The 13,485-nt window shown below is 43.7% G+C and overlaps 1 protein-coding gene across 1 annotated transcript in view; it reads right to left on the bottom strand.

Annotated features, from left to right (window-relative positions):
* Positions 1–266: 266 nt before the first annotated feature.
* The window catches only part of LOC308282503 (echinoderm microtubule-associated protein-like 6), a gene marked incomplete at its 5' end in the record, with an annotated part of 77,416 nt that continues 64,197 nt past the window's right edge, over positions 267–13,485 (bottom strand). Inside the window, 8 exons of the mRNA XM_080722867.1 lie at positions 267–509; positions 828–928; positions 1,269–1,422; positions 5,795–5,898; positions 8,073–8,235; positions 9,555–9,727; positions 10,184–10,372; positions 13,211–13,325. Coding sequence (XP_080578993.1) covers positions 485–509; positions 828–928; positions 1,269–1,422; positions 5,795–5,898; positions 8,073–8,235; positions 9,555–9,727; positions 10,184–10,372; positions 13,211–13,325 — 1,024 coding nt within the window. The 3' untranslated portion in view covers positions 267–484. The remainder of the gene's footprint in view (positions 510–827; positions 929–1,268; positions 1,423–5,794; positions 5,899–8,072; positions 8,236–9,554; positions 9,728–10,183; positions 10,373–13,210; positions 13,326–13,485) is intronic.

Here is a 13,485-nt window from a genome sequence, read left to right as displayed (position 1 = left end):
TCGTTATAGATACCTGATCATCTAACCAGTAGTTAGATATTGTATTGTTGTATCTATCTTAACGGTCAATCTATTAACGGCAGACGTGTTCTGCCCAAGTGTCTTTGAGCAAGGGTTATGTGAACCTCACTCAACTGCAAGTCTCTGGATGATAAGAAATATATTCACCAAAGTACTTTTATAGTTAATGTTAACCGAAGTGCTTGTAGTTGATATTCAGTACTACTAACAATACATATTACCAGTAGTGGTGCAAGTGGCTCTGCCAGGCTGTGATATCATTTTCAGAATTAAATGTAGTCATATGTATACGTCCTACAGTGCTATCATATCAACATTAATTATCATATCAACATATTAACGATCATATCAACATATTAACGATCATATGTAAATGCAGCATTGAGGACTCCAGCAGCTTCCTGGATGCATCTTCTTCCTCCAGTTTCCTCCTCTGGTCGCCATGGTTACTGGGTCGCCATGGTTACTGGCATTTCCATACAAACAAGCTGTGTGGAACAGACAGAACATGATGACAGTTTGAACCAACACACTATTAATTCCCTAAAATGCACATAGTGACTTCTCGACTTCACATGAGCATTTGCGAAGTCTGCTTCAGCAGAAGTAGATGCCTACTACACTCCATGCAGTTCTCACTGGCTGTTCTACTGTCTGTCTGTCTGTCTGTCTGTCTGTCTGTCTGTCTGTCTCTCTCTCTCCTACATTGTCTGTCTCTCAGCTGACCAATTATGCTGTCTCACTGCATGGTGGAGGTGTCTCTCTCTCATGTGTCTCACTGCATCATACAGGTGTTTCTCTCTCACCTACAGTCGTTGCCTCCAGCGCTGACCACATACTTGTCATCACAGGAGAATCTGATGTTGGTGACATGAGCAGAGTGACCGAAGTAACGCTTGTGTTTGGCCTGAGGAACAACACACACACACATACACACACATACACGCACACGTGCACATGACCACACACACACACACACACGCACACGCACACGCACACGCACACACATTCGCTCACGCAGACACACACACACGCACACACAGAAACAAACACGCACGCACGCACGCACGCACGCACCCACACGTGCAGACGTGCACATGCACGCACAAACACACCAAAACACAGACTGAATTACCAACATACTTGCACTCTTTAAACTAATTAAGTGTTTTTAATAAGTGTTAAATAGCTTTTGTTTCAACCACATTGAGCATGTTGCAATGAAACAAGCGGTTCAGAATACGTACAAACTTCTCGGAGCAGGGGAAGTCGAACAGTTTGATGAGTCCGAAGTCGTCTCCCGTCACCACGTTGAGTCCGGTGTGAGACACGCTGGCGCAGTTCACGTCTGCCTTGTCCGCGTTGCGAGGCCACACCCCCACCACCTCATCTCCTAGAACGCTACAATGACAGGAAAACAACTCATTAAGAGGCCACACCCCCACCACCTCATCTCCTAGAACGCTACAAAGACACCAAAACAACTCGTTAAGAGGCCACACCCCCACCACCTCATCTACTAGAACGCTACAATGACACAGGAAAACAACTCGTTAAGAGGCCACACCCCCAACACCTCATCTCCTAGAACGCTACAAAGACACGAAAACAACTCGTTAAGAGGCCACACCCCCACGACCAGGGTTGTTAAGTAACGGATTACATGTAACGCCGTTACGTAATCAGATTACAAAAAACGTGTAACTTGTAAAGTCCTAGGTTACATTTTAAAATGTGTAATCTGGATTACAGTAACAGAGGTGAATGACGGGGGTTACATGGTGGATTCCATTCTCCCCCTCCCCTCATGAATTTTACAAATAAGTTATAAAAACACCAAACAATAAAATACTCAAGTAGAAATACCAGTACACATTGTCACAGCATCGCTTCAGGGAACAGCAGCATGTTATGCTATGTTCAGTCGTAAGACGGTGGTGCGCATCGAAAATAGCAGATATACAAGCTCACAACGTGTCTAACCGCGACGCATTGTGAATTTGTAGGTCTGCTGACACCATTTCCACCCGGAACGTCTCTCAGCCAATCAATGACTACTATTTGACGTATCCCTCTCTGTGATTGGCTGGGATACCGGGTCCATTGTAACACGTTGTTGTTGTTTTTACTCTGAGCGTTACGTGGAGAGGTTGGTTGAAAACACTGGGCATTTATTCGTTTTCTGTTGGGAAATAAAAGCTAATAATCTTATTTTGGAACGCTGTTTCTGCCTTTAATTACAATGGCAGCACTGATAAGTTTAACACTAACACATAGGTTCAGGGACGATTTATGGAATATTTACAACAATCCATCTGAAAGGAAAACTGCACACAAGACAGAAGGAGATACTGATATGATCGATGAAGGCTTACACATGCTGTTTCTAAAACGGTAAGCGAAAGGCTGTCCTTATAAAGTTTCCCATAGCATCTGGCTAGTGTTAGCTTCAGGCTAAAGATGGCTTGTTTAAGCCATTGGTTCTCAAAGTGGGGTCCGGGGACCTACATGGGTCCTTGAGGGAGTTCCAGCCCAGGGAGTCCCCAGCTAATTGATAGTTAGGAACCAAATGGACCCTTATGGGTCTGTAGAGTGTACACAATTTAAATGCACCCCCAGCTAAATGCTAGTTTGGAAACAAATGGACCATGGGTCTGTAACTCTCACTGTGTACAGTGAGAGTTAAAATTAACATTGATTTTACAATATAAATTGGGGTCAGAGATAGAATAAATGGGGGTCCATTGGCTAATAAGTGTCCATTTGGGGGTCCTTGACATGAAAAAGTGGTGTAACTTGGTGGGCGCTGGTTTAAGCTTCGCTTGTTTAGCCTTGGATCAAGACAGTCATAGGTCAGTCTTGTATCGAGGCTGGCTATGGATTGTTATGAGTAAAACATGATTTTATTTTTTATTTTTTTTGATGGGAGAACGGATGCTGGTCGTTCTCAGCAAGAGTATGTCAGTGATAGAGGTTGGTTGTTTGCATTGAGAGGCGGCCGACGTCACAAGTGAATGCTTGGAATTGGAAATTAACAGTACAGCACCTTAATATACATATTTCTTATATATGCCTACTCTATGTACAGTATACAGTATATATGGACATTAAACATTTGGCCATTGCTTAGAAAGAGAGTACCAGTCATTTGCATATAAAGCTATTAAGTCGTTTTTCTTTATTTTGTTTGTAGGTATACTTTTGCCTTCTGTGTGTACTGTGCCTGCATGCCTATGAATAGGATGGGGAAGGTGTACACTACTGTATTTTAACATCATATGGTGGTACTTGGAGAGAAAAATATTGTCTTGAGTGGTACTGGTAAAAAAATAAGGTTGAGAGCCTGATCTAACCTATTTTCTGAACATGCAGTATTTTGTGTGAATTACAGTATGTGTACAAGTGGTGTTATCCAGTATGCAAATCTTCAAAATTAGATATTTTATGATAATACTGTTATCAGTCATAATAAATCGAGTTTTGCTTAAAAGTAATCCAAAAGTAACTGAAAGTAACCAGTAGTTACTTTTTAAATTGTGGTAATCGGATTACGTTACTGACTACACTTTTTTGCAAAGTAACTTGTAACTGTAGGGGATTCCTTTTTAAAAGTAACCCTAACAACCCTGCCCACGACCTCATCACCTAGAACGCTACAAAGACGTCAAAACAACGCGTTAACTCATCCACTGCATATGACGAGTTTGACGAGCTATAGTTATGGGTCCACTCTGCTTATGACGAGTATGACGAGTTATCAATTAGCTTTAATAACTATAAAACAAAAAAGTATGATCGCCGATTCGCCGTCCATAGTGCTCTATGGACCGGCCCTATTCACAAAAAACGGATCTGGATGTTCCAGACCGGAAATGGGGGGGGCGGGACAACGACGCCTGTATCCTGTCTGCCGAAATCCCATCCGGTTTAATGTTACACAACACCAGCGTGGCGCTCCGTTGGTTTCGCTTTGGGAAATGGCAGGCTGTTTACCGTCGTAGCTTACCGTGACTGGATCGTATTGTGAATGGAATCGGTGAACCATCGCGCAATGGATTCGCGCGCGCGCCCACGTTAAAGGTAGGCAAAATCCTGGCGGTGTGGACCATTAGAAGGGTCTTAAAAATAGCGGTGGGTGAGTTTTAAGAGCAAGGTTATTATAGTAAACGAAAACTAACTAAAAAACTAAAACTAGAATGGAATTTTTGTTTAGTTAACTGAAATACAAATAAAAACTAAGCTTTTTAAAAAAACAAAAACTAACTGAAACGGTATTGTGTGTTAACAAAACTAACTAAAATAAACTAAAATTATAGAGAAAATCTCCTTAGTTTTTGTCTTTTGTCTTTTGTGAAGAAAAAAAAAGTTGGTGAGGTCAAAGAGAGAAGTTGTATGTCTCAACACTCCTGCCACTCTCGACATTATGATGTTTTGTTGATTTTCTTTATTAGACAATACTTTTTCTGGAGCTTTTTTAATCTCACCCCTGACAAATACCCCATATTACGTAAAAGACTAAAACGAACACTAAAATTAATAAAAACTAAACTAAAACTAAGCATTAAAAAAAAAAAAAAAAAACGAAACGAAACTAGCAACCTCACTTTAAAAACGAATTAAAACTAAACTGTAATTGAAAACAAAACCTCAAAACTAATAAAAATAAAAACTAATGGAAAAATCAAAAACTATTATAACCTTGGTTAAGAGGCCACACCCCCACCACCTCATCTCCTAGAACACTACAAAGACGTCAAAACGACTCGTTAAGAGGCCACACCCCCACCACCTCATCTACTAGAACGCTACAATGACATCAAAACAACTCGTTAAGAGGCCACACCCCCACCACCTCATCTACTAGAACGCTACAATGACACCAAAACAACTCGTTAAGAGGCCACACCCCCAACACCTCATCTACTAGAACGCTACAAAGACACAGGAAAACAACTCGTTAAGAGGCCACACCCCCACCACCTCATCTACTAGAACGCTACAATGACACAGTAAACAACTCGTTAAGAGGCCACACCCCCACAACCTCATCCCTAGAACGCTACAATGACACCAAAACAACTCGTTAAGAGGCCACACCCCCATAACCTCATCTACTAGAACGCTACAATGACACCAATAATATTCATTTTCGCTATCAGGCAATTCCAGCTGGAAGATTCGTTGCACCATGAGAGCCAAACTGCAGCTGGAGGTTCAGTAGAATGCACTGGAGTCAGTGGAAGCCTGTCGACCAGCTCATGAACAAACACTATTTCTGAACAATTGAGACCTTTATAAAATACTCAGCTCAGGAAAATAAAAGAAGGCATACCACACATTTTTTCTGCTGTGTTTATTTTCAATGTGTGCATTTGTGTCATTTTATAGAAGTATCTAAAGAGCACAAAGTATGTTTCTAAACGTGCCAAGTATTGCAAGACACCGTTTCCTATCTGGCAACCACATCTTGCGATACTTCAGAGACAGAAACGAGACCTGCCGCTGTTTAGATCCTCAGTCGACCAGGTGTGATAGATCTGTAGGGACGCTGTGGAGTAGCTCCAGTTTACGTTGAAAATTTTTTTTTTTCTGGCCCGAGTGCTTCCACTAAGGAAAGTAAGCTTTCAACTCCATAAAGCTGTCTTTGTTTTGGCGAGTAGAGAAACTGTATTTTATATTTCACAATAATAGACGAGAGGTGCACAGTGTTTCCTGCGGTCGCAACGGATCATCGGTGACATAGCGTTAAGGAGAACTCCTTCTAGAGTCCTACCTGGTCCATGTGGCCCAGGTGATTCTATCGATGACGCTCTGGTCTGAGACCTGCTTCCCTGAGGGAACCTCATGGACCTGACGAGTGTAGGTACTGGTAGACACCTGGATACACACACACACACACACACACACACGCACACGCACACGCACACGCACACGCACACGCACACGCGCGCGCACGCACACGCACACGCACACGCACACACACACACACACACACACACACACACACACACACACGCACGCGCATGCACAGGGGGAAAAAGAGCAGACCAAGCACTGAGTGAAAGGTCAAGTTTACCAAATGCAAGTGGTTTAATGTCAGAAGATACACTTACACTTTATCACAAATCCAACATGACAGACCTGTCAGACAAGTCTATGAAAGTATCTAAGAAAAAGTTTAATCTGAAACACACTTTGGGGTGTCACATTAGAAAATATCAAAACACCCAAGGGCCGACTACATCTCCTGACACAATGTACTTTCAGTCGGACCATAACAAAGTCACATTCATATGCATCACAATTACAATATTTTATTTAACTATCATCATTAATATTTAATATCAATGGTCTTCTGTCAGGTGTCTGCTCTGAACAAAACACAAATAACTCACATTAGCAAATGTAACCAGACGTGGAAGGTGGAAGGTAAAGAATACAACAAAATAGCCTTTCTTTGACCCCTTCAGAATAAGACAACAGGGAACAAGGAATCCTGAAAATACACATTTTACCATAAACTATCCTTGTTTGACGGTGCTGGTAGGCCGTTTATACCATTTAGGAATGAAGCTGTGGGCCGTATCAAATGTGTCATCAGGCCGCATTTGGCCCCGGGCCGCACTTTGGACACCAATTGGACACCCCCCCTGCTTCGTCTCTCTCTCAGCTAAGGGGTCCTCAGTAACGTTGAAGACCCCTGCATTAAATGAAGGTACAGATATGTGTTGTAATGATCTGGATGTACAGTATATTGTACAGTATAAGTATACCTGGATGTACAGTATATTGTACAGTATAAGTGGATGTACAGTATATTGTACAGTATATTGTACAGTATATTGTACAGTATATTGTACAGTACTAGTAAGACACCTGAGGGTGGAATGCGACCTCAGGGTGACATGCGACCTCGCCCTAAAGGGCGAGGTCGCGCCAATTCTTGACTATCTGGCCAACCACAGCGTTTCTCTGACGATTCTAGTTGTTATCATTCTGGGGGGTGTTTGTTCATGTTTTTGTGAGGGTATCAACCCTAGGAGATACGGGGAGAACATGCAAACTCCACACAGAAAGGCCCTATCGCCAACCCACCTAGGGTGTGAGCGATAGGGCCTAAACATGGAGATGTGGAGAACACTATATATGGAGATAGTCCAGTCCATCATGTCATATGGGACTACCGTCATAGACAGTAGCCATTGTTAGGCCGGAGTCAATGGCTGTCTGTCTGACTGTCTGTACAGGAAGTGATGTCACATGACATAATTTTTATGCCCATATATGAGTCATTCTGTACCACATCTCCATGTTTGGGCCAAACAGGTTCGCTCCATTTCTCCATGTATAGGTCCAAATGACCAACGTCGAGCTTGACAACGAGGATACCGCACATTGTACCTCATCCACCCTTTCTTCTCTCTCCTTTTGGTATCTTTATCCTCCTCCTCCTTTTTTTCTTTTTTATTCTTCTCTTTTTTTCACAGCCGCCCCCATATTTACTTTAGAAAATATATATTAAATTCTAAGAACGTTTCGAGTACCAGTTTGATACAAGAGCGAATAAGCGCTACACTTCTGGAATCCTGTGCGTCGACTTAAAGTCGGATCCAGGCCTAATAACTTTATCTAGCCGCCCCCGTTGCCACATCCTTTTCTTTTCTGAGACACATTGTACCTCATCCACCCTTTCTTCTCTCTCCTTTTGGTATCTTTATCCTCCTCCTCCTTTTTTTGTATTTCTTAGTCTTGTGTATCCTTCTCTTTTGGCTACTGTCTATGACGGTAGTCCCATATGACATGATGGACTGGACTATCTCCATATATAGTGTTATCCACATTTCGTGTAGCCGCCCCGTACAGGAAGTGATGTCACAACTTGCTGACATCACACTGACATCACAGAGGTTACGGAAGGAAGGAAGGAAGGACACTCAAGCGACACGGTTTTTCAGAAGAATATTGTAAAGTATGTAGTATGTACAGTATATTGTACAGTATGTACAGTATATTGTACAGTATGTACAGTATATTGTACAGTATGAGTGTACCTGGATGTGCTTGCAGTCAGCAGAGAAGTCCACCTGCAGAACGAACCCCGGCAGGTCCTTACAGTACCCTACTCTGTTCAGAGACGGACCCAGGCTGAGGTCATAGATGTCAACACATCCTTCAACACAGCCTACAGCCAGGAGGTGGTTGTCTGGGCTGAACCTGAGGAGGAGAACGTAAACATCAAACTGATCCTTCAACACAGCCTACTGCCAGGAGGTGGTTGTCTGGACTGAACCTGAGGAGGAGAACGTAAACATCAAACTGATCATAAACTAATTGATATCAGAGACATTAAACATAACGTGTATCTCCTATAGACATAAAACAGACCAGATATCTTGAATAGAGGGTATGCACGTCCACTGGGACCCGCCACCCTAATCTAGACTGACTGGCAAAACATTGAGCAGCATGGAGCATTGGAGTTTGGAAGTGCTAGTTGCAAATCACTCAACGGTCCTGCATACCACCTGTTTCTAAATGTCACATAATGCAGGAGGCAGCAGGATGTTGTGTTGTTGAAAACGAGCGCTTCCAAACTCTGACACTTGGAATCCCCTGCACAGAATGTCTTGACAGAAAGTAGCTCATAAAATGTCTATGGTGGATTTTTATTAAACAAAAACTTTGCAGATAGAAAGAGAATAATTCAAGCTCTCAGTACAGCTGCAATGTTGGTGAGTTTAACTTTGTTTAATACAATCAGACAGGACTTTTCTGTTTGGATGTATGGGCTGTCAATGGCAGACATAATTGTTTTGCCACTCAGTAGACGTTCCCACATACCACTCAGTAGTCGTTCTGCATATCCTCTATAGAAACACTACAGTAATTAGATTAAACAGACCTTATATCCTGTATAGAGACACTATGGTCATTAGATTAAACAGACCTTATATCCTGAATAGAGACACTATTAGATCAAACAGACCTTATATCCTGTATAGAGACACTATGGTCATTAGATCCTGAATAGAAACACTACAGTAATTAGATTTAACAGACCTTATATCCTCTATGGAGACACTACAGTAATTAGATCAAACAGACCTTATATCCTGTATAGAGACACTACGGTCATTAGATTTAACAGACCTTATATCCTGAATAGAGTCACTACAGTGATTAGATTAAACAGACCTTATATCCTGTATAGACACACTATTAGATCAAACAGACCTTATATATCCTGTATAGAAACACTACAGTAATTAGATTCAACAGACCTTATATCCTGAATAGAGACACTATTAGATCAAACAGACCTTATATCCTGAATAGAGACACTACAGTGATTAGATTAAACAGACCTTATATCCTGAATAGAGACACTATTAGATCAAACAGACCTTATATCCTGAATAGAGACACTATTAGATCAAACAGACCTTATATCCTGTACTGAGACACAACCGTAATTAGATCAAACAGACCTTATATCCTGTATAGACACACTGCGGTCATTAGATTAAACAGACCTTATATCCTGTATAGACACACTGCGGTCTCTCTTCTTGCCCCAGACGCTCAGAGAGTTGACCAACAGGACGATGAACTCTCCGTTCTCCATGCCGATGGAAACCATCTCTCCGTTAGGGCTGTAGCTGGTGCACTTAGCAGGATGACCCAGAGATACCTTGTTCAACAGTTTCTACAAACACAAAACAACAGAAAATATGAAAATACAGTACAGTACAGTACGATAGAAACCATCTCTGTTACGTCTTCACCTCCACACTGTGCTGTGAGCTTTCTTCCACAAGAGGGAGCCACAGCACACCACTTCCAGAGCTACAAGAGCCTGGCTGGCATAGAGCTCAGAGCCAGATCTTCTCCTCTCCACTCGTATGGTAAAGTACAGCATGCAGACTAGTTTTATCCAGTTTAGCAGAGCTCTTAAGCTGTTCACTTCACGCAGTGGCAGTGCACTTCTTTCTTGTGAATAATTACTGACCGTGCTTCTCCTCTTCTCTCCAGTTTCCCGATACCCTGGACTGAGTCGGAGCAGCAGCCGAGCCGGGGACTGAGCATTGTGGAGCCTATTTCCCCCTTCGCCCCCTTGTGCTTAACTTTATGTTAGTTATAGTTATAGTTATAGTTCTATTACCTTATCAGCCAGGTCCCAGATGCGTACGGTGGCGTCGTCACTAGCAGAGATGCAGACGTCTTTGTGGGGGTGGGCCGACAGACCCCAGATGTGACCTCTGGTGTGACCTGTCACCAAGGTGTTGGACGCTGCGTTCTTCTCCCCCATCTCTATCACCTCCCCGTCCTTAGTGCCCACCAGGATCTTACCCTGAAACATACACACATCTCTATCACCTCCCGCCCTTAGTGACACATCTCTAATACACATAGATACATGTCTATCACCTCCCCGCCCTTAGTGACACATCTCTATCACCTCCCCGTCCTTAGTGCCCACCAGGATCTTACCCTGAAACATACACACACATCTCTATCACCACCCCGCCCTTAGTGACACATCTCTATCACCTCCCCGTCCTTAGTGACACATCTCTATCACCACCCCGCCCTTAGTGACACATCTCTATCACCTCCCCGTCCTTAGTGGCACATCTCTATCACCACCCCGTCCTTAGTGACACATCTCTATCACCTCCCCGCCCTTAGTGACACATCTCTATCACCTCCCCGCCCTTAGTGACACATCTCTATCACCTCCCCGTCCTTAGTGACACATCTCTATCACCTCCCCGTCCTTAGTGACACATCTCTATCACCTCCCCGCCCTTAGTGACACATCTCTATCACCTCCCCGTCCTTAGTGACACATCTCTATCACCTCCCCATCCTTAGTGCCCACCAGGATCTTACCCTGAAACAAACACACATCTCTATCACCACCCCGCCCTTAGTGCCACATCTCTATCACCTCACCGTCCTTAATGCCCACCAGGATCTTACCCTGAAACATACACACATCTCTATCACCACCCCGCCCTTAGTGACACATCTCTATCACCTCACCATCCTTAGTGCCCACCAGGATCTTACCCTGAAACATACAAACATCTATCACCACCCCGCCCTTAGTGCCCACCAGGATCTTACCCTGAAACATACAAACATCTATCACCACCCCGCCCTTAGTGCCCACCAGGATCTTACCCTGAAACATACAAACATCTATCACCACCCCGCCCTTAGTGCCAACCAGGATCTTACCCTGAAACATACACACACATGTCTATCACCTCCCCGCCCTTAGTGACTCATCTCTATCACCTCCCCGCCCTTAGTGCCCACCAGGATCATAGCTGGTTTAAAAGGACTGTTTACCTTTCCTCTACAGACAGATCTAACGTTCTCCACCGTCTGTCCGGTCTCTATGGAGTCAGAACAGTCTCATAATGCTTACCTTTCCTCTGCAGACAGATCTAACGTTCTCCACAGTCTGTCCAGTCTCCATGGAGTCAGAACAGTCTCATAATGTTTACCTTTCCTCTACAGACAGATCTAACGTTCTCCACAGTCTGTCCAGTCTCCATGGAGTCAGAACAGTCTCATAATGCTTACCTTTCCTCTGCAGACAGATCTAACGTTCTCCACAGTCTGTCCAGTCTCCATGGAGTCAGAACAGTCTCATAATGTTTACCTCTCCAGTCTCCATGGAGTCAGAACAGTCTCATAATGCTTACCTTTCCTCTGCAGACAGATCTAACGTTCTCCACAGTCTGTCCAGTCTCCATGGAGTCAGAACAGTCTCATAATGTTTACCTTTCCTCTACAGACAGATCTAACGTTCTCCACAGTCTGTCCAGTCTCCATGGAGTCAGAACAGTCTCATAATGCTTACCTTTCCTCTGCAGACAGATCTAACGTTCTCCACAGTCTGTCCAGTCTCCATGGAGTCAGAACAGTCTCATAATGTTTACCTCTCCAGTCTCCATGGAGTCAGAACAGTCTCATAATGTTTACCTTTCCTCTACAGACAGATCTAACGTTCTCCACCGTCTGTCCAGTCTCTATGGAGTCAGAACAGTCTCATAATGCTTACCTTTCCTCTACAGACAGATCTAACGTTCTCCACAGTCTGTCCAGTCTCTATGGAGTCAGAACAGTCTCATAATGCTTACCTTTCCTCTACAGACAGATCTAACGTTCTCCACAGTCTGTCCAGTCTCCATGGAGTCAGAACAGTCTCATAATGTTTACCTTTCCTCTACAGACAGATCTAACGTTCTCCACAGTCTGTCCAGTCTCCATGGAGTCAGAACAGTCTCATAATGTTTACCTTTCCTCTACAGACAGATCTAACGTTCTCCACAGTCTGTCCAGTCTCCATGGAGTCAGAACAGTCTCATAATGCTTACCTTTCCTCTGCAGACAGATCTAACGTTCTCCACAGTCTGTCCAGTCTCCATGGAGTCAGAACAGTCTCATAATGTTTACCTCTCCAGTCTCCATGGAGTCAGAACAGTCTCATAATGCTTACCTTTCCTCTGCAGACAGATCTAACGTTCTCCACAGTCTGTCCAGTCTCCATGGAGTCAGAACAGTCTCATAATGTTTACCTTTCCTCTACAGACAGATCTAACGTTCTCCACAGTCTGTCCAGTCTCCATGGAGTCAGAACAGTCTCATAATGCTTACCTTTCCTCTGCAGACAGATCTAACGTTCTCCACAGTCTGTCCAGTCTCCATGGAGTCAGAACAGTCTCATAATGTTTACCTCTCCAGTCTCCATGGAGTCAGAACAGTCTCATAATGTTTACCTTTCCTCTACAGACAGATCTAACGTTCTCCACCGTCTGTCCAGTCTCTATGGAGTCAGAACAGTCTCATAATGCTTACCTTTCCTCTACAGACAGATCTAACGTTCTCCACCGTCTGTCCAGTCTCTATGGAGTCAGAACAGTCTCATAATGCTTACCTTTCCTCTACAGACAGATCTAACGTTCTCCACAGTCTGTCCAGTCTCTATGGAGTCAGAACAGTCTCATAATGTTTACCTTTCCTCTACAGACAGATCTAACGTTCTCCACCGTCTGTCCGGTCTCTATGGAGTCAGAACAGTCTCATAATGTTTACCTTTCCTCTACAGACAGATCTAACGTTCTCCACAGTCTGTCCAGTCTCTATGGAGTCAGAACAGTCTCATAATGCTTACCTTTCCTCTACAGACAGATCTAACGTTCTCCACCGTCTGTCCGGTCTCCAGCTGGAAGGCTCTGCAACGCTTCATCTCCTGATCCCACAGCTTCACCGCCCCGCCCTCCTTCGTCCTGACACACACAAACACGCACACACGGAAAAGGGGGAAAAGTGACATTTCTGGCGTACATGAACCATGTGACCCCGCATTGGCAGAACTCTCAATACAAGGCTCTGGACATCATATACACTGTATGTGCCGTTTCAGTATTTATTGCTATTTTCCTGAAA

This window comes from Nannobrachium achirus, assembly GCF_963921795.1.
Source record: "Nannobrachium achirus genome assembly, chromosome: 3".
NCBI classification, from domain to species: Eukaryota; Metazoa; Chordata; class Actinopteri; order Myctophiformes; family Myctophidae; genus Nannobrachium; species Nannobrachium achirus.
This window is presented reverse-complemented; position numbering and strand designations above follow the sequence as displayed.